Below are 22,127 nucleotides of genomic sequence, written 5' to 3'. Positions count from 1 at the left end.
TCAATGGAATGACCATCTCCGAATGCAACAGTTATGTGTACGTAGGTCGAGAAGTCAACATGACAAATGACCTGGCACCTGAGTTGCGCAGGAGGAAGAGAGCAGCTTGAAACTCCTTCAAGAGTGTCGAAGAAATAGCTAAGAGGACAAAGAACCTCTGGCTCCAGGCACATCTCTTTGATTCCACTGTTCTTCCTGCATTAACATATGCCTCAGAGACCTGGGCCCTAGGAAAACAGGATAAGAATGCTTTTCTGGTCTCCCAGACAGCATCTGAGAACCTGGTGAACAGAGCTGGTCCAGGACAAGATCAAGTTTGGGAAAGGTCAAACTAGCTTTAGTGGATGCGAGTTTGAAGTCTACCAGGTGTTTGCAACTCTTTTTTTTTTTCCTGAAAACTACCCTTTCCACCCACAATGGGAGTTTCAGAAGACATTTGTCTGCTTGGATCAGAAGAGATGCCTATTCAAAATTGTTCAGAAAATATTGAATTGTGGTTCAGTTGAAATAATTATTTACTTTAGAAAGAAACCAGGACTGGAGCGATAGCACAGCGGGTAGGGCGTTTGTCTTACACGTGGCCAACCTGGGTTCAATTCCTGCATCCTTGTTCAAGAGCCTGGCAAGTTACTGAGAGTATCCTGCCCGCACAGCAGAGCTTGGCAAGCTCCCCGTGGCATATTCGATATGCCAAAAACAGTAACAACAAGTCTCACAATGGAGACGTTACTGGTGCACACTCGAGCAAATCAATGAACTGGACGACAGTGCTCCAGTGCTGCAGTGCTACAGGAAGAAACCAAGTTTTCAGAAAGGAACGGTTTCATAGACTTTTAATGAAGGGTGGCCACGAGAGACTGCGAGTCCAAGGAAAGGTATGAGACTGTGGGGGTAACTTCTTGGATTCCTGAGGAATTCCTGAGAAGTTTCATCCCAAGTTCGGTTTCTCTGGCTCTGAAAGAATCCGCTATCTTTAGTTTAAGTTCACTTCTTATTTAGTACCCTTGATTGGGTTTCTTTTAGCAGCCAAACAATATTAACTAAGATTGTGTTTTAACAGACAAACACAAACAGGAAAATCGGGCAGGGTAATGTGCTCAGAGACGGGAGAGTAAGAGGTCAGTTTTAGACAAATAGCTGGGAAAGGTAACTCTGGGAAGATGGCATGCCCAGACAAGGCAGTCCCATAGCAGCAACCTGGGGACTAAATGAGCTCCCAGGTTAGAGAAATAGGGAATATAATAGGTCTTCCCAAGAACTGGGTATAAGTTATAACCAGATAAATGGCCAGAAGCAATCTTATATACCTTGTGCTGTATTGAAGATGAGAGCTATGGGGAGTGGAATCCGTACATACATTCAATAAGAATTCTTGGGTATCCCTTACATCCTAGAGAGTTTAATGTATTAATAAGCCAAGTTGTGATTGGGAGGCTAATGGCAGGCCCCTGGGAGGAGTAAGACCCCAAGGTGGAGCTCTGTGGTAGGGGCTACCAGTCATGTGTCAAAGCAGGGAAAAAGCCTGAGAGGACAAAAGCAGGTGGCAGCTGTCTGCTCATGGTGGGGACCAATAGCAAGACTAGCATTCAGAGCTTCTGGACAAAACAGACCTAGAGCCACTAACAATGAAAACTCAGGAAGGCCCTTATACTAAAGAGTAGCAGAGAGCAAATGGAGGTAGGACATGAAAAAAAAGATTCAGAAAAAGAATGGAAACACAGTTTACCTACTGCCAGGCAATCTGAAGACCTTTTGGCAGCTGAGGAGCCTCCTCTGTCTCTACTCTTGAGGGAATGTTTGTTCCCTCAAGAGTAAAGACACTGGTGCTCAACTGTGCTAAAACTAAAATTTCTGGAGACTTTGGCTAAATAGGCTAAAAGCTGTATTCTTTTTTATTTTTTATTTTTGTTATTTTATATTAGTGAAACACCATTAGGTACAGTTGTAGACTTACAATTTTTTGTGCTTGGGTTTCAGTTATACAATGATTGAGTACCCATCTCTCCACCAGTGCCCATTCTCCACCTCCAGTGCTCCCAGTATCCCTCCCACCCTGCTATCCCCTCCATCCCATCCCACCCTTTTGGCGGTGCATTTCCTTTTATTTTCTCTCTCCTTTTGGGTACTGTGGATTGCAAAAGAGGCATTGAGTGGCAATCATGTTTGGTCTATAGTCTACTTTCAGCATGCATCTCCCATCCTGGGAGGATCTTCCCAAAACCCTTTATTTGGTGCTCCCTTCTGTATCTGATCTGCCTTTTCCCCTACCATGTGTGGCTGGCCTCCAAGCCATGGAGTGAACCTCCTGGTACTTATCTTGGCTATTCTTGGATGTTAGTCTCCTATTTTGTTACTTTATGTTCCCCAGATGAATGCAATCTTTCTATGCCTGAACCTCTTTTTCTGACTCATTTCACTTAGCATGATACTTTCCATGTAGTACCACTTGTATGTAAATTTCATGACTTCATCTTTTCTAACAGCTACATAGTACTCCATTGTGTAGATGTACCAAAGTTTCTTTAACCAGTCATCTGTTCTTGGGCACTCAGGTTTTTTCCAGATTTTGGCTAATGTGAATAGTGCAGCAATGAACATAGAAGTGCCAATATCATTTTGACTGTGCTTTTTTGCCTCTCTGGGATATATTCCCAGGAGTGGTATTGCTGGATCAAATAGAAGCTCAGTTTCTAATTTTTTGAGAATCGTCCATACTGTAAAAGCTCTATTCTTTCCTTATTCATTCCAGTATCACCAGATTCACAAAGCTAGATTCCTTTCATTTATCTTAATGCAGCATATTCTGGTTTATTGAACCTGACTTTCTCTGATGGAGAGACAGAGTAATAATGGAGGAAAAGAGAAAGAAGCATAACATTTAGGAGATGCCTCTTTATTTGTTGCTTATTGTGGTTAAAGTTTGTCAAACACTTAATCTCCTGGATCAGGGATCTTAATCTCCTTTCTACCTCCCACTTGTTATTTTGAATATCTTGTAATCATCAGTATGCTATTGAAATCAACAAAATTTGTAAAGAATTTTGCCAGAAATCAAGGACTCCCAATTTTATTACTCTCTGGCATGTATTTTAACTTTGACAAGATGCACTCAAAAACAATAACAGCAAACAACAAATCCTAACAATAACAGATTAGAGGATGTGCTATTACCTCCAGTTTCTTCTTTTTTCAATTTATTACTGTTGTTGTTCATGGTGTTAAACATGATCAAAGCAAGCTCTGAGGCTATGTCAGAAATTTTTGCCTGTCTTCAATCTATCTTGATGGGAAGCACATTATCTAGCTTTTTCAACTCTTAATTTTCTCATCTGTAAGATGGAAACATCTGTTTCAGTATCTTGCTGGGTAATTTTGAAGACTGTGTATAAAAACCACTACAAAGGGTATAAACATCAATGAAGGATAGTCAGGCCCTTGAATAAATTAGAATAGTTGAGCAAAGAAGCTCAATAAAGAAACATATCGGAGTTTTTTTGGACAACTCAGATGTACCAAACCCCAGTTTCTTCCTTCTTGCCAGCTCCATGGCTTTAGGCAATTTCCTGGAGTTCCATATCTTGGTTTCTTCACTTGTAATATGTCTCATAATGTCCCTGGTTTTTGATGTTTCTCAAATTAATTTTTACTAGAGTGACATTGCATCAAAACATTATGTTATTATTAAACAAAGATTAAAATTATATATTTAAGGGGGATGGGTCAGAGAGAGGTGGGTGAGAGGGAGGGGAGGGAGACAGATATACTGGTGATGCATGTGATGTCAGAATAATGTCCATGAGAAACCATTATTTATAGTGCTGTAAGCCAAAAAATTAAATTAAAAAAATATACTTTACTTTGCCATGCAAGCAAGATACCCACATGACAAAGTCTGGCAAGCTACCCGTGATGTATTCGATATGCCAAACACAGTAACAACAAGTCTCATAACGGAGATGTTATTGGGCCTGTTCCAGCAAATCAATGAACAACGGGAGGACAGTGCTACAGTGCTATATTTTACTTATTCGTGATTATGATTTTTAATTACTCAAAAGAAAAAAGGAAATTTTTGTTAAAAAAAATCCTTGAGCCCAAGCAATATGAGTTGCTATTTTGCTTGTTATAAAAGTATTCATGTAATTTTAGTACATGTAAAATTAGTACATGTATATCAGGTTTTTAAAAAATATTTGCATAGATCTTTTTTTTTTTTTTTTGGCTTTTTGGGCCATACCCAGCAATGCTTAGGGTTTACTCCTGACTCTGAACTCAGGGATTATTCCTGGTGCTGCGTGGGGGACCATATGGGATACCGGCGATCAAACCCTGATTGGCTGAGTCCGAGGCAAACATGCCCTACCCACTGTATGTTCGTTCCAGCCCTTGCGTAGAGAATTTTTCTAACTTGTGACAGTCAAATTTAAACAAGAACAAATTGCCTTTAAACTAAAACACATAAATTGTACAACAAAAATGTGAGTGCTTTCTTAAAATTGTAAACTTTTTTTACATTTCATTCATTTTATGAACTTATGACAGTCAAATTTAAACAAGAACAAATTGCCTTTAAACTAAAACACATAAATTGTACAACAAAAATGTGAGTGCTTTCTTAAAGCTGTGAACCTTTTTTACATTTCATTCATTTTATGGACTTTAAAAAAAAGTTTCTTATCCATTTATATTCAGAATTTTTGCACTAATACCCCATTTAATTGAGAGAAATGCAGTTTATATGCCAAGGAATAAGCTATGATATAGAATTCGGGTTAAGCAAATATAATTTGCTGTTTTATTAAAACCATTGACATTCTCAAAGGAACTTTTTTCTCATTTAAAATCTAATACATATATTTTGCATGTATGCTGATAAAATTTTAACATGTGTAAAACTTTGATTTCTTTGCTAGATAATAGTTGGAGAAACTGCTGTATTTTGCCTACAACTAGCCACAAGGGATTTTGAAAACCAGGAAAAAACTATTTTAACTGGAGATTGCTGCTATATAAACCCACTGGTGCGGAGAACTGTACGGTTTCTTGGTAAGTGTTCATTGAATTCTTCTTATTGTCTCTGAAATGATATATATATATATATATATTTGCTAGCCTTTAAATAACTGTTTTAGCTGCATATGCTTATTATTTATAGTTTTGGGAATGTTTTCTTTTGCTTTTAAAAATGAATATTACTTTTTTTTAATATTACAAGACTGTAGTATCATTTCCATATTGCTTTAAGGAAAAACATGATGTAATACTTGGATATTTACATTTTTTAAGAAAGTAAAAATTGGGGTCAGAGAGGTAGTACGTAAGGCTCTTGTCTTGTATGCACCCAACTCGGGTTCTATCCCTGACACCACATATGGTACCCCAAATCCTGTCAGAAGTGTTCCCTGAGTTCAGCCAGGAGTAAGTTCTGAGCACTGCCAGTGTTGCTAAAAATACAAACAACAAGAACAAAAAAGTTAAAAATTATCCAAGCAAGATAATTTTTTTAAGGTCAGCAGGTTTTATTTTTTTTTAATGAAGTCATTTTTACATTAAAATATAGATTTTTTTATTAGTGAAACACCATGAGGTACAGTTGTAGACTTACAAAGTTTCATGCTTGGGTTTCAGTTATACAATGATCGAGTACTCATCCCTCCACCAATGCCCATTCTCCACCACCAATGAACCAGTAGCCCTCCCACCCACACTCCCCATTTCCCTCCAGCTCACACCGCCTCTGTGGCAGAGCATTCCCTTTTGCTCACTCTTTCCTTTAGGGTGTTGTAGTTTGCAATAGAGGTATTGAGTGGCCATCGTGTTTTGTCTGTAGACTACTTTCAGCATGCATTTCACACCCCGAGCGAGTCCTCCAAACATCCTTTAGTTGGTGTTCCCTTCTCCATCTGAGTTGCTTTTTCCCTCAGCATGTACTGCCGGCTTCCAAGCCTTGGAGCAGACCTCCTGGTTATTTACTTTGTTTGAAACATTTCAAAATAATGCTTGACAAAAAGTATTAATCTAGGCAGCTTATTTAGTATCATGAAAAATGGCTTGGTAAATAAAAGTATTTCCTCTACTCCTGATGAGTTGTTTCTCATGTAAACAAATCATATTAATGATTTTTATTGAGGACAAGATTCATGGATCCTTTAACTTTCAATCTCAAATTCTAGAACCTGTAATTAGTGAGAAGTTAATGAAAATTATCTCAATTCAACAAATGCTTTAAGGCACATTTTTTAGCTGATACCATAAAAAGCAAATTATCCTTTCCTTCATTTGTCAGAATTTTAAGTGTACATCTGTATATACTAAATAACATATTATTAATTTTTACATTTTACTCCCCGTGATGTATTCAATATGCCAAAAACAGTAACAAGTTTCACAATTTGTTGTGAGATGTTACTGGTGCCTGCTCGAGAAAATCGATGAACAACAGGAGGACAGTACTACAGTGCATCTTAGGTACTGTTCTAGTCCTCTATCACAGTGTTGACCTTTCTCTGTCATTGTCCCAGTGCTTCTTAACACACCTCCCCCACAACACACACACACACACACACACACACACACACACACACATACTAACTTCCTTCTTGGTTTCTGTTACCTACTTTGGGTATTTATTACTTGTTTTTCTCCTACTAGGCTGGAGTGATAGCACAGTGGGTAGGGTGTTTGCCTTGCATGCAACCGAACCAAGTTCAATTCCCCCGTCCCTCTCGGAGAGCCCAGCAAGCTACCAAGAGTATCCTACCTGCTCTGCCAGACAGAGTCAGGCAAGCTCCTCATGGCATATTCGATATGCCAAAAACAGTAACAACAAGTCTCACAATGGAGATATTACTGGTGCCCACTCGAGCAAATCAATGAAGAACAGGAGGACAGTGCTACAGTGCTATTCTCCTACTATGTGTCTTTATAAGAGATTATTCTGTGTCTGTCCTCTCCTTTGAAGAACTCTACTCAGCATGATACTCTCCAGATCCATCCATGTAAAAGCAAAATGCATAATTCCATCTTTTTAAATTTTGAACTATTTTATGAAATTTATTACTATTCTTTAAGGGATAAAGAGATAAGTAGGGTACAGTAAAAAAAAATCTTTCTCTAAGTGGATTCGCTAATATACTTCCAGGTATTCTCTGCAGTGATAAATGATTATCTTTATTCTGAAATTCCAAAATATATTCAGTCCCTACAACTCCCAACAATGCAGCAAATTGTCATTTGAATCCTTTTAATATTGTGCCAACAAAAGAAATCCATATTGGATTTTCAGCCCATATTGTTTTTCCAAAATCCAAATTGCTCAAATCCATATTGTTTTTCCAAAAGGCTGAACCAGTCAACATTCTCACCAACCATGAATGAGAGTCCCTTTTTCTCCACATCTGCACAGACAGTTTTTATCCTTTGTGATGTGTTCCAGGCTGTGTGAGATGATACCACATTGTGGTTTTTATTTGAATTTCCCTGTTGAGTGGGATTCAAATGAGGATTTGCTGCATTTTTAGTAGTTGTAGGGGCTGAATATATCTGGGAGTCTCAGAATAAAGATAAGACTCAACAGGGGCTGGAGTGATAGCACAGTGGGTAGGGCATTTGCCTTGCACATGGCTGACCCGGGTTCGATTCCCAGCATCCAATATGGTCCCCTGAGCACCTCCAGGAGTAATTCCTGAGTGAAGAGCCAGGAGTAACCCCTGTGCATTGCCGGATGTGACCCAAAAAGGAAAAAAAAATGATCGGGGCTATGGTGCCGCCTGTAGGGGAATCTGTACCTGTGAACGAGTGCATCAGCAGCCTCATGGTGCCTTCAGACTTCCAGAAATGCCCAAATTGCTGCTGTGCCTTTGGCCAGACCCCAAAAACTTGGAGCAAACTTTACCAAGAAAGTAAATGGCCAAAAGTTAGCTATGTGGGAGACACACCCAAAACCACCTCCTGCTCAGCTATATAATTGGAGGTATGGCCTTTCTGGTTCCTGATCGAACTGCTTAGTGGCCATGATCCCAGAGACTCAGAAAGAAATCTCGAAACCCAATGGCTTTTGGCAGAAATGTGTCCAGTCCCTGCAGTAGGCTACCGGTGCTGGGCCATCGCAGGTAGGAATAGATTTTGTGCCTTAGCCTGTTCCCTCTGGCGGCCCAGTGCCTGTCATCCTCCAGAGGCCACTGGACAGTCAGTTTTGGGCCCTTGGTGATGAGACACGTGGGGCCTCACGGGATTGTGGTGGAGCCAGCCCTTTCATCCCCGTCCCAACAAGACACCAAGTCACCACCCACGAATGGCCTTTCTGGGTCCAGACCAAGCTACTTAATGGCCATGATCTCAGAAACTCAGAAACAAATCTCGAAACCCAGCAGCTTTTGACAGAAATGTGTCCAGACTGTAGTAGTAGGTTACTGTTGTCAGTCCACCCCGGGGGGAAGGGTGCTGTCCCTCTGCCTGCTCCCCCTTGGTTGCTCGGTGGCTGCCATCTTCCAGAGGCCATTGGACAGTAAGCTTTAGGCCCGCAGTGAAGAGACATGCAAGGCCTCACGGAATGAGGGTGGAACCGATGCTTTCCTTCCCACCCCAACAAGACCATGAGTCGCCACCCACGAACAGCCTCTCTGGCTCCTGATCAAGCTGCTTAATGGCCTTGATCCCAGAGACTCAGGAACAAATCTTGCAGCTCAGCAGGTTTTGGCAAGAAATTCCTCCAGATTTAATTGTTAAAATTCCAGAATTTCAAACTCGTGTGGCCACTACTGCAGCCATGCTACATTATATGTTATTCATAACCAGCAATAGAAAACAGGTTTTCTACTGTTGCCTTTTCAGCAGATCTGGGTGTTGGGGTAAAATCCCAAATAATAATGGTGGGTGTGGTGTTGAAATGTTGAATGTAATCAAAGTATGGAGAGAGTAATTTGGAAATCATCTGACCCACAGGCAGAGGGAGGGCATGGGATGGGGGTATACTGGGGATTTTGGTGGTGGATGATGGGCACTGGTGAAGGGATGGGTGTTTCATTGTATGACCAAGACTTAATCCCGAAATCCTTGTGACTGCTCTCATGGTGATTCAATAAATAAAATTATTATAAAAAATGGGAAAAAATGATAAGACTCATCATTGAAGATAGTATTTGGAAGTACCGTAACATCTTCACTTAGAAAAAGATTGATGAGTTAATGAGCAGAATGTTTTTTCATATACTTTTTTGGTCATTTGTTTTTCTTTTGTGGAAGTATCAGCTCATCATTTTTGCCCGTTTTTGGTGGTTATTTTTTTCTTGTAAAGTTCTACCAGCGCTTTATATGTTTTGAATATCAACTACTTATTAGATGGGTTGCGAGTAAATATTTTCTCCCAGTGTAGTTTGTCTCTTTATTCTGGTCATTGTGTCCTTTGCATTGCAGAAACTCCTTAGTTTGATGTAGTCCCATTTGTTTATATTTGCTTCCATTTGTTTGGCCAAAGGCATCGAATCATTGAAGATAACTCTCTATATAAAGGTAAAGGCCCTCCCGTTGTTCGTCAATTTGCTCGAGCGGGCCCAGTAACGTCTCCATTGGAGACTTTGTTGTTACTGTGTTTGGCATATAGAATACGTCACAGGTAGCTTGCCAGGCTCTGCCATGCGGGCGAGATACTCTCGGTAGCTTGCTGGGCTCTCCAAGAGGGGCGGAGGAATCGAACTCGGGTCGGCCATGTTGGCTGCGTGCAAGGCAAACGCCCTACCAGTTACCTAGTAAAATGACATCAGGGTATTGAATTTCTCTGGAGATAAAAGGTATTGATGAATAAAACGATTTCTTTTTTCTAATCAAGTTATTTGTCAGTAAAGCCTTTAATTGTACTGTTAGAAGGTTAATTTTTAAATAGAACTTAAATTTTTATGGGGTTTTGGGCCATATTCAGCAAATCTTAAGGCTTACTCCTGACTCTGTTCTCAGGTATCATTCCTGGCAGTGCTCAGTGGACTATGTGGGGTGCCAGGGTTGAACCCGAGTCAACCATGTGCAAGACAAGCACCCTAACTGCTGTACTATCTCAACAGCTCCTGCATACTATGGTTCTTAAATAATTTCTTCTTGTAAAACCACATAAAAACAAAATTAGCAAATTATAATAATAATAGAACAATAATAATAATAGAACTAAAAGCACTTGACACTTACAAATATTATTAAACAGATTATACTTGGGTGAAATGTTTTTCAGTAGCTGTACCTATACTTCTAAAGAATACAAGGCACAAAGTTTGGTGATACGAAGTTTTCACATGGTTCTTACATTATTTTTTAATGTATTTAAAAATTCTTGATCTAATTTCTTAATTAATTAACAGGAGCTGGAGCGATAGCATAGCGGGTAGGGCGTTTGCCTTACAAGTGGCCAACATGGTCGACCCGAGTTCGATTCCTCCGCCCCTCTCGGAGAGCCCGGCAAGCTACCGAGAGTATCTCGCCTGCACGGCAGACCCTGGCAAGCTCCCCGTGACGTATTCGATATGCCAGGCACAGTAACAACAAAGTCTCCAATGGAGACGTTACTGGGCCCGCTCGAGCAAATCGACGATCAACAGGAGGGCCTTTACCTTTTACCTTTTTAATTTCTTTGTGATAGGATGCATCTAGATTAGTGTTCTAAAATGGGATGCTTCTTAGCAAGGCATTACCATGTAATAGGACATTGCTTTTTAGAGGGGCTTTATTCTGGAGGTCCCAGAGTTGAGCCACTCGTGGACTCTCACTTCATCAGGTCTCTTTGTAGTCAGACACAGTATTTCCCTTGGATCTGCTGCACTGACATTTTAATTTCAGCACACCTTTATGAACTTTGACAAGTATCAAGAGATGTCTCTTGATGTACTTTCATACTTTAGCACATACATGCTACCTGCATCTCCTTCCTTGAAGTATGTATTTTTATACTTCTAACATCGTTTCCTCATCCTAGGGAAATAAATGTTCTATATACCCCTGCTTGGTATGAATGCTGGCTTCCTCCTGTCTGGTGAAGTCCCTGTTCTCTCTTAGATATCTGTCTCAATCTACCTCTCATCTTCTCTCATTTCCCCAATAGTCTTGTTTGATTTTTTTTAAATAGTCCTTTCCATATTGTTTCCATATCATTCTCTCAAAATTATACGGGAAAACTTATTATGTCAGATAGAAAAATGATTTGGTTAAATAAAAGGACTAGAGTTTTTTGTTGTTGTTGCCGTTTTGGGTTTTTGTAAAGTTCTTTTTATTGAATCACCGTGAGATATAGTTACAAGCTTTCATGTTTGAGTTACAGTCACACAGTGATCAAACATCCCTCCACCAGTGCACATTCCTCACCACCAATGTCCCCAGTATACCCTCCCTTTCCCATCCTCCCACTGCCTCCATGGCAGACAATATTCCGAATACCCTCTCTACTTTTGGGAATTATGGTTTTCAATATAGATACTGAGAGGTTATCATGTTTGGTCCTTTATCTACTTTCAGCACACATCTCCCATCCCAACCAATTTCTCCAACACCCATTTTCTCAGTGATCACTTCTTTATTCCAACTGCCTTCTCCCCTCCGCTCATGAGGCAGGCTTCCAAATATGGAGCAATCTTCCTGGCCCTTGTATCTACTGTCCTTGGGTGTCAGTTTCATGTTATGTTAGTTGATACTCCACAAATGAGTGCATAAAAATACTAGATCTTAGCCAATATTTCAAGGGCATTGAGAGGAAGACAGGCCACTTCAGTTCCTGTGCTAGCTCACGAGGTTGGGCAGAGAGGATGTGCAAATATAGCATTCTGTTGAGCCCAGTTCTCTTTCATTTCTCTTCCTCTCTCAAGTTTCTACTTTTGTTAACATTTACTTCTATGACTCATGTGATGTTGGTAAGATGGAACTTTTTTGCTTCCTTTTAAAGTTGTCAGATAAAAGCGCAGCTAATTAAACTTTGTTTCATTGCCTTGAATTCTGCAGTTTGGAATTTTGGTGTGTGCAAGGTTTGTGGCACAAACTCTATATAATCTTAAATATATTTTGAAAATTAAATGGTTTGCATACATCTAATGCTGGAAAATGATTTGATCCTTTCCAGCTTTCCTGGTGATTTCCTACACAACTCCCAACAGTTATACTAAGGCTTAGGAAACAAATAATCCAATAACATATGACTAATAGGAGAAGCATTTAATTATTATAATCGCATTTTATGACATTTTAATGAACCAGCTATTTGGGAAGCGATGCTTTAGTATAATTTTCAGGTTTCCCAGTGGATTTTTTTCTCAAATTTTGAAATAATGGATTTGTTTACATGAATATCATATGTAAAAGAGTTACATATGTACATTTAGTTGGAAATGAGGCCAGATAATTTATCCTAACTCTGCTAAGTAGGAAAAGTAATTTTGACATTAGTAACCAATAACCCTGAATTAAAAATATGACTTTAGTATTTAAGTATATCAGAAAGTTCCTTAGAAAGACAAAGATATAGTAACATCTATGAACTTAATTTTGTATCCCCAGTTTGTCAAGCTCATGCATTTTAGTAGAATGAATATAATTAAAAATTATAATTTTGATTGCTTCACTATTTATTAAATTATCAACAAACCTAACCAATTAAATCCACAGAAGATAAGGTGGGACTAATATATGAGCTGTAATAAAAGTAAAAGTAAAGTAAAGGCCCTCCTGTTGATCATCGATTTGCTCGAGCGGGCCCAGTAACGTCTCCATTGGAGACTTTGTTGTTACTGTGTCTGGCATATCGAATACGTCACGGGGAGCTTGCCAGGCTCTGCAGTGCGGGCGAGATACTCTCGGTAGCTTGCCGGGCTCTCTGAGAGGGGCGGAGGAATCGAACTCAGGTTGGCCATGTTGGCTGCGTGCAAGGCAAACGCCCTACCGCTGTGCTATCGCTCCAACCCTTGAGCTGTAATAAGATTGTTAAAAATGTGTTTCTGAAGCCAGCTTGAGGATTAGTCTGAAGACATTCCACTTTAATTAAAGTTTCTACAATATTGTGGAAAATGAAAACTGATGGCATTGATTTTAACTGCTAATTGGCACCTCCTGCAGAGTTATTATCAGTCTGAATGGTTTTGAGAAGCATAATAAAAGGGATACAACTACTAGTAAGATAAAAATATTTTGAAAAATGGGTAAAAACGAAGATTTATGGTTTAGTAGAGATGAGAGATTGAAAGCTCTCACTATTAAAAAACAAAAGGAAATGCTCTATTTAAAAAATTACATTGCCTGCGCTGGAGGGATAGCACAGCGGGTCGGGTGTTTGCCTTGCTCACAGCTGACCCGGGTTCAATTCCCATCATCCCATATGGTCCCCTGAGCACGGCCAGGAATAATTCCTGAGTGCATGAACCAGGAGTGACCCCTGCGCATCGCCGGGTGTGACCCAAAAAGAAAAAAAAGTAGATTGCCTAAACACAGTTTTGAATATATATTCTTTTTTTTTTAAATCTTTTGTCTCTCAAACCTGACATGTAAAAATATAGCTAGTTGTAGAATAAAATAGATTGACTGTCTTAACATGATACCATGTGAGAAAAAGAAAGGAGAGGAATCAAATGGAAGAAACACATGAATATTTTCTGTGTGTATCTCCCTGTTGGTTTATTTAAAGGGAAATGCAAGTAAATTCAGATGTTAAAGTGGCTTATTTTCTTCCTCAGGAATTTATACATTTGGACTGTTCGCTACGGATATCTTTGTAAATGCTGGACAAGTGGTTACAGGAAATCTGGCTCCACATTTTCTCGCCCTATGTAAACCCAACTACACAGCACTTGGATGTCAGCAGTATACCCAGTTCATCAGTGGGGAAGAGGCCTGCACGGGCAATCCGGACCTCATCATGAGAGCAAGGAAAACATTTCCATCCAAAGAAGCGGCGCTCAGTGTCTATGCAGCCATGTATCTGACAGTAAGTACCAATGATGAACCAGTTTGGTGCTGTGTTTCTGTTAATTCTCCCAAGTTCTCCCCGCCTTAATGAAGATCCCATTAACAGCTTTCTGTAGGTCATTTAATTTACTTTTTATAATATGGTACTATGAAGTCAGTTAACTCTCATGAGATTTCGTGGGGGTGGTTGGTTGTTTTAAAAAATATATTCATTAGCCTCTATACTTGGGAATAAGTTTGTCTTTGTGTTAAATAGAGCTTAATGTAAAGATGTGTATCTTGCAGCCATCTTTATGAATTTGTAAGAGTAAAATTATGAGAACAAACAAGGCCACCTTGTCACCTACTATGCTCTGTTTTTTTTTTTTCTGTTGATGATGTTATAAGGTATACTTATTAGTCTGGAGGAATAGTTTATCACAATACCACAAAAAGTTTTCTAAGATTTTCCCATCGAACTAACAAAAAAATCTTCAAGTTCGATTCCTCCACCCCTCTCGGAGAGCCCGGCAAGCTACCGAGAGTATTGGATATGCCAGACACAGTAACAACAAAGTCTCCAATGGAGACGTTACTGGGCCCGCTCGAGCAAGTTATATTTCCTCTAATTTAAAGCATTTTCCATCATCCTAGAAGTAAGAACCCAGTGCACGTATTTGGAATGTGAAATTGTAAGCAGCAGACATGACTGGATATAGTACTGTCTGTAAGAATTTAAAGATTGGGCAGAACTCTTGTCCCCAGCTAATGTTATAAGCCTTTCCCTTTATCACCAGAATCTGTTGTCCAGTAATCCAGTTGTAACCTCAGGTGTGCTCTGCAGGTCTTTCTATAAGTTCAAAGAAGTTGGAGAGACAGTAGAGCGGGTAGGGTACTTTCCTTGCAACTCTGATATGATCCCTGACACCACATATAGTCCCTCAAACCTCACCAGGAGTAATCTCTGAGCACAGAGCCAAAAATAAGCTGTGAATCCTCCCAGGTGTAGCCCTCAAAAAAAAAAAAAAAAGCAAAAATAGAAGTTGAGACATGATAAATGATGCCAGTACCTACTTCCTTTTGATTTTTGCTCACTGACCCAAGATCTGATGAGAAACAGAACTGATTTGAAACAATATTTGATCATTTCAAGTGAATTGAAAAAAATTAGTTTGCATTAACCCTCAAAGAATTTTTTATCATGGAAATATTTATAGCTTTCCTAAGGCAGTCATTTCAGGTTAGCCCTAACACCAAAGAAAATATGCATGATTGCCTGTGATCTTGTGTCATACCCTACATGAGAATGGGAAATTAACATTACTAATTAAAGGGACAGTGTAAAACCGTATTGCATATAGTATTGCTACAAAGATAGGGTAATTTTTGAGACAATAAGCCTATGGATTTTAACATTTTAAGAAATTTCTTTGCTTTGTTTTAGAGGGCCTTCCAAGCCTGGTAACCACTCCTGGTGATATTCCACTAACCATTCCAGTAGTTCAGTGCTAGGATCTCATGATTTAATGCTGCTCCATTGGGTCTTGTAGTATTGGGGACCACCAGGACCACCCACAGGTGCTTGGGAACCTCCAGAATGGCAACTGAGGATACCCAGAGGACCATGTGGCATTGAACCTAGATTGACACATTTAAGGAATATGTGCTCTAATCCCTGTACTATCACCTTGATCCCCATTTAAAAAAATTGAACCAAGATAACTTTCTGAGCTTGGAAAATTGTTATGGAGTTTTATTGCAATCAAATCCCATCTCCATACTTCTTCTCATTTCTGTCTGAATTTTCAGTCCAGTTCCTTCCTGTCCTATCAGTGTGCTTCCAACTGATCCTATTTCCCCTACTTTCTTTAGTCCTTTCACTTTTCATTTTACTCCACATTCTAAAGTCCCCCTGTACCTGAGACGAATCTGCTCCTCCATGTATCCTAGTGCTGCTCTAGTGCTGAACTGCTTTACTTGCATGATCTACCTTTCCTAGAATATGAAATATTCAGCTTTAGTATTAAATATCAGAAACTTTTTTTACTTATTGTCATAACATCTATGATGTTTATATATTTTTATCTGGTAGGGATTACAAGTGTGTCTACATATACTTATATAATCAAACCAATGTCTTGAGACTAATTCCAGAATACTCTCAGATTCCAAATACTGTTGCATGATTATCTTGGTAATTCTAGGTGGTAGATTTTTGCTTTGGTAGAAGTAGTAGATATACGCTGTGCTTGTAAAAGGGGTGAACGTGGTAATGAATACACTTCTTGCAGTGTTTCTCAAAGTAGGCAATATCATTTCCCCTCGGAAACTATGGTTTTCTCCAGGAATGTGTTATAGTCTTAGGTGGTGCAATTGGGGGAGAGGGTCACTTTGTGTTTGTTTGTTTAAGCAAGGTAGGTTTCTAGGGAGTTGCTGAGTAATTTTATATTTTTAGAAAAGGGACGGTATGGAAATGTTTGAGAACTATTGCTCTAATGAAATGCTGTCTTTGTATTCTGAGTGTTTTTCAAAGGCATAAGTAGACATTATCCTTTTCTGTACCAGAAGAATACTGCCCATTTTTTAAAAATCCCTGCTCCACTGGCATTTTTTAGTCACTTTTTTACTTGGTTTGTGTTAGCAGCTTACCTACAGGAACTTATTTTAGTATATTCTGATTTATGAGTCATACTTTGCTAGTCCTGAATAAAGACTTGGAGGTATTCCTAGTAGTAACAATAATTATCATAATTATCATTCTAAGAAACATTTGTTGCATATTTACAATGTGTCACACTGTAACTGCTTCATCTTTACTAATAACATATGCTAATTCTTATTTATGCAACATTAAAATATATTTATGATGTATAATTTATATGTATGTATAGAATAATGCATTCATTGTTCTGTTTTACTAAAGTTTTGTAATACTCCCTCAAAATACAATTATTGTGCCCATTTTTCAATTGAGAACACTCAGGAAAGGAAATAAGTTGCCCAGGTCTCTAAAAGTCACACTTTTCCTGGCTACAGTAATTACAAATGTTTCTGAGACAGAATTATTAAACCATTATTATTATTAAACCATATACATTATTAACCCCAATGTGTATGTCTGCTGAATTTCTTCCTGTAACTCTCAGAGTAATATCGACAAGGTTAATGCCAAACGTTCAGATGAGAGGAAAAGAATTTAATACACCCATAAATATACAACTACACAGCAGTCCAGACTAAAAATCAGGATCCCTGCTTTTAATTACATTGAAGAGTATTTCTGTCTTTTTAACAATAGATTCTGTTCTCTGCTAACTGCTTTTCTCTTTTCTCCTTCCACCCCTTTGTGTGTGAGAGAGAGTGGGTGGCTGCTATGGCAACTCTGAATATAACTCCTGCTGCAATTGTGGGCATTATAGTCAGGTTTTGCTATTATATTTGAACTATATACAAAAATATTTCTTCCCAGCTTCACTAGAGACACCTTGAAAAAACTTTATAATAGATATGTCGGGTGTCTCAAACTAATATAGTTTCATGAAATACTTGCCAGAATTTTGATGAGTAGGTAAAAATGGAGAAACAGCCATATATTCATTATTCTCTGTATATAGTCCTGTTGCTGTTTTTAGGTAGAGATAAATTTGTATCATGTGGTGTACGTGTTATAAACACATGTGGGCACATGAATAATAATAAATGAGCCTTAATATGAAGTATTTGAGTAAGAACTAAAGAATATTTTTCTCATTTTTCTCTTTGTGGACTAGCAAATAAAATTATTTACTAATTATTTACTTAGTTATTGTTTAGAATTTATTTACTCCCTTAGCATCTAACTCTAAGCCTTTGGGGTTAATTTAATCATAAAGTTATTCTCTTTTGCTTTACCAAGAATTTTATGGGAAAATTTTTAAAAAATACTATTTCTATGTTTGCAAATGTTGCTCATTTTCCAGGAAGAAATTCTGCTGGTATTTAACCCTTCAATATTAAATTTGTAATTCAGTGTTAACTTTCAATCGATTAATATTTAAATTTAGCTTTAGCATTTTAGGATAATTTTTAAATTTAGCTTATATGTAGATTTAGATTGTCTATCTATCTGTGTATAATAGTTAAACTTTTTTTCCACTTAAAGTCAAATGAACTGTTTATTGCAGCACTGTTTACAATAGCTAGAATCTGGAAAAAACCTGAGTTTCCAAGAACAGATGACTGGTTAAAGAAACTTTGGTACATCTACACAATTGAGTACTATGTAGCTGTTAGAAAAGATGAAGTCATGAAATTTACATACAAGTGGTACTACATGGAAAGCATCATGTTAAGCGAAATGAGTCAGAAAGAGAGGGATAGACATAGAAAGAGTGCATTCATCTGGGGAACATAAAGTAACAAAATAGGAGACTAACACCCAAGAATAGCTGAGATAAGTACCAGGCGGATTACTCCATGGCTTTGAGGACAACCGCACATGCTAGGGGAAAAGGCAGCTCAGACAGAGAAGGGAGCACCAAATAAAGGGTGTTGGGAGGTTCCTCTCAGGATGGGAAATGCGTGATGAGAGTAGACTATAGTCCGAACAAGATTGTCACTCAATATCTTTTTTGCAAACCGCAGCACTCAAAAGGAGAGAGATAACAAAAGGGAATGCCCTGCCACAGTGGTAGGCTGGAATGGGGGATGGGGGGAAGGGGAGTGGGAGGGATACTGAGATTGGTGGTGGTGGAGAATGGGCACTGGTGGAGGGATGGATATTCGATCAAAAGCACAAAAATTTGTAAGTCTACAATTGTACCTCATGGAGTTTCACTAAGAAAAAAAAAATATATATATATGGCCTTCCTTGATCGCATCTCTGCACTGCTTTGCAAGCTCGGACGTTAGCTTGCGGTTGCCTGAGGCATGCGCCAAACCACGCTGGCGAATTAGCTCAAGAGTTTTCGAAGATAGGCGACTTTTTGTGGCTATCTCTCTCATGGCGTTCCTCGCACATTCATGGAGGTGCTGAACCAGTCGATCGTATTCCTCGTCAATGTTGTCAACAATGGCATCTTCCCATGTTGCCGCAATAGTACCAAAGAGTTCCCAGTTGGTGGTTGTTCTGGGAGTTCTCTTTTTGAACTTTGCAGCCCTTTCTCCCCGCTCTGTGAAGTAGAATTTTGCACGAAGGAGACGGTGGTCCGATCCCGTTCGAAATTTTGGGACAACAGCGACATCAGTCAGGCAAAACCGTCGATTGAATATGATGTGGTCTATTTCGTTGTGGAATCGTCCACCGGGAGACTCCCATGTCCATCGTTTAGATTCTGCCTTCTGGAACTGTGAGTTACCATGAATGGTCTTGGTCGACATGATGAACTCAGACAGTCTCTCACCCTGTTCGTTCCATTCTAGGCCATGGGTTCCGATGTGAAGTTCTTCAGCTGATCTTCTCGGTCCTATCTTGGCATTAAAATCACCCACAATGATCTTGTAGAAGGTGTGGTCTTCTTTATAGAATTTCTCTAGCTCCATGTAGAACTTCTCGATTTCTCTTTCATCATAATGAGATCAAGGAAGACCTCAAAGAGAGAAGAGCAGAAGTACTGGTAGATGCGGCAGAAGCCGGGAAAAGTATTCGTAACGCCCGCCTGTCCTTCGCCAACTATAAGACCAAGATGACTGCCCTCCGACGTCCTGATGGATCCATCACATCCTCCAGAACGGCAATGGAGAAGATTATCCATGACTTCTACTCAAATCTCTTCGATAGCCATATCCACTTGCCGACATACCAAATTCCACAGGATGGGTATGTCGTTCCCAACGTTCTCCCTTCCGAAATCCGACACGCCATTTCGTCAGTAAAGAAGCAAACAGCACCCGGCCCAGACAAGGTCAGACCTGAACACCTGAAGAACCTGCCGTCAGTACTCATCAATACACTGGCTCGGCTCTTCACTCGCTACCTGTCTGAATGCAAGGTTCCATCTCAATGGAAAACCAGCAGGACCGTACTACTGTTCAAGAAGGGAGACATCTATGACATTGGCAACTATCGCCCGATCTGCCTATTGTCTGTCATCTACAAGTTGTTCACTCGAGTCATCCTGAATAGGATTGGCAGAACACTAGATGAAGGACAACCATGTGAGCAAGCAGGGTTCCGCAAAGGATTCAGCACCATCGACCATATCCACACGATAACCAAACTCATTGAGGTTTCTCGGGAGTTCAAGATGCCGCTCTGCTTAACGTTCATTGATTTAAAGAAGGCCTTTGATTCTGTTGAGACGGAAGCGGTCATTGAAGCCCTAGCCAATCAGGGCATTCAAGCCCAATATATCAGGATCCTCCGTGAGCTGTATTGCGGATTCACTACCAGGATCTCACCATTCTACAAAGAAGTGATCGTTGATGTCAAGAGAGGGGTGCGGCAGGGTGATACCATTTCACCAAAACTCTTCAGTGCCACCCTCGAGAACATCATGCGACGACTGGAATGGGAAGGAATGGGAGTGAAGATAGATGGTCGGCAACTACACCACCTCCGCTTTGCTGATGACATTGTTTTAATAACACCAAACATCAGCCAAGCGGCACAAATGCTGGCCGACTTTGACCGTGAGTGTGGAAAGGTAGGACTACAGCTGAATCTTACGAAGACAATGTTTATGAGAAACAGCCTTGTTCCTGACGCCCCATTCGCTCTCAATGGAACGACCATCTCCGAATGCAACAGCTATGTCTACCTAGGTCGAGAGGTCAACATGACAAATGACCTGGCACCCGAGCTGCGCAGGAGGAAGAGAGCGGCTTGGAACGCCTTCAAGAACGTCGAAGAAATAGCTAAGAGGACGAAGAACCTCCGGCTCCGGGCACATCTCTTTGATTCCACTGTTCTTCCTGCATTAACATATGCCTCAGAGACCTGGGCCCTACGCAAACAAGATGAGAACGCCATTCAGGTCTCCCAAAGAAGAATAGAAAGAGCTATGCTTGGAATATCACGTTTCACTCAAATGAGAGAACGAATCCGGAGTTCTGACATCTGTCGACGATCAAGGATCAGGGACGCTGTCTCATTTGCCAAGGTGTCGAAAATCAGATGGGCTGGTCACGTAATGAGATTTAAAGACGACCGTTGGACTAGAGCTGTTACTGATTGGATTCCACGGGATGTCAAGAGACCGCGTGGCCGCCCACCTACCAGATGGTCAGACTTCTTTGTCAAGGTTATGAACGATCGGTTTGAGGCCCTCCATGTTCCCGGAGCGAAGAGATGCCATTGGGCTACACTAGCACGCGACAGGGACAAATGGAGACATTACTGGCGCCCGCTCGAGCAAATCGACGACTAACGGGAAGTTAAGTGATAAGTGATAAGTGATATATATGGCCAACCTGATTCGATTCCTCCGCCCCTCTTGGAGAGCCCGGCAAGCTACCGAGGGTATCTCGCCCACACTGCAGATCCTGGCAAGCTACCCATGCTGTATTCAATATGCCAAACACAGTAACAACAAGTCTCAAAATGGAGACGCTACTGGGCCCGCTCGAGCAAATCGATGAATAATGGAAGGACCGTGACCGTGATAAAAAAAAAAAAGTCAAATGAACTTCAAACTTGACAGTGTTTGGTGACTTTGTAGTTAACCTCATCAATCACTGAACCAGAAAGATATAAATATCTTTTTAATTCACTTCCAATTATGACCTTAGATTTTCTGAAAACGGTTTTAGAATAATGGCCAGTTACATTGGTTTGCCTGCTTCACTTACTACTTCTTGCATAACAAACTGCTCTTAATCTGAAAACAGCAGCGGTCTCCTACCCTCATGAGCTGTGGTTGGGTCTGCAGTATTTCTTGTGTTCATTCCTTGCTTCTCTCAAAGTTTTAATTCTACTGACCAGTTGACAGGGTACTGCACTGTGCTGGAACACAGAGAGTTAGGCCTTTTCCATTCTCTAGAGGTCCCCTGTCACTTTATACTCCCTGATAGCATCTTCAAGCAACCTTCAAAGCTGTCAACATACTCTTTTGGTCCAGTCTGATTAAATGGGTAGAGAAATAGAGTCCATCCAAAAGTTGGAGACTCCATCTAAAAGTAATATTAATATGCTGATATAAGAAGAATTTTCATTCATTAGACAGTTTTCTGAGTTTTCCTTAAGATTATTAGAAACTTCCAAAAATACCATTTCCCTCTTCCTAGTCTTTGGTGGCACTCATTCA

The 22,127-nt window shown here is 39.9% G+C and overlaps 1 protein-coding gene across 4 annotated transcripts in view; it reads left to right on the top strand.

Annotated features, from left to right (window-relative positions):
- The window catches only part of PLPPR5 (phospholipid phosphatase related 5), a 176,878-nt gene that overhangs the window by 70,782 nt on the left and 83,969 nt on the right, over nt 1-22,127 (top strand). For all 4 annotated transcript variants that reach the window (XM_056139069.1, XM_056139068.1, XM_056139067.1 and 1 more), the window contains exons 2-3: nt 4,914-5,046; nt 13,695-13,945. In XM_056139069.1, coding sequence (XP_055995044.1) covers nt 4,914-5,046; nt 13,695-13,945 — 384 coding nt within the window. The remainder of the gene's footprint in view (nt 1-4,913; nt 5,047-13,694; nt 13,946-22,127) is intronic.

The sequence above is a fragment of the Sorex fumeus genome, unplaced genomic scaffold, assembly GCF_029834395.1.
Source record: "Sorex fumeus unplaced genomic scaffold, SorFum_2.1 ptg000131l, whole genome shotgun sequence".
Taxonomy (NCBI): Eukaryota; Metazoa; Chordata; class Mammalia; order Eulipotyphla; family Soricidae; genus Sorex; species Sorex fumeus.
The sequence above is the reverse complement of the archived record's forward strand: the minus strand, read 5'-3'. Positions and strand labels throughout refer to the sequence as shown.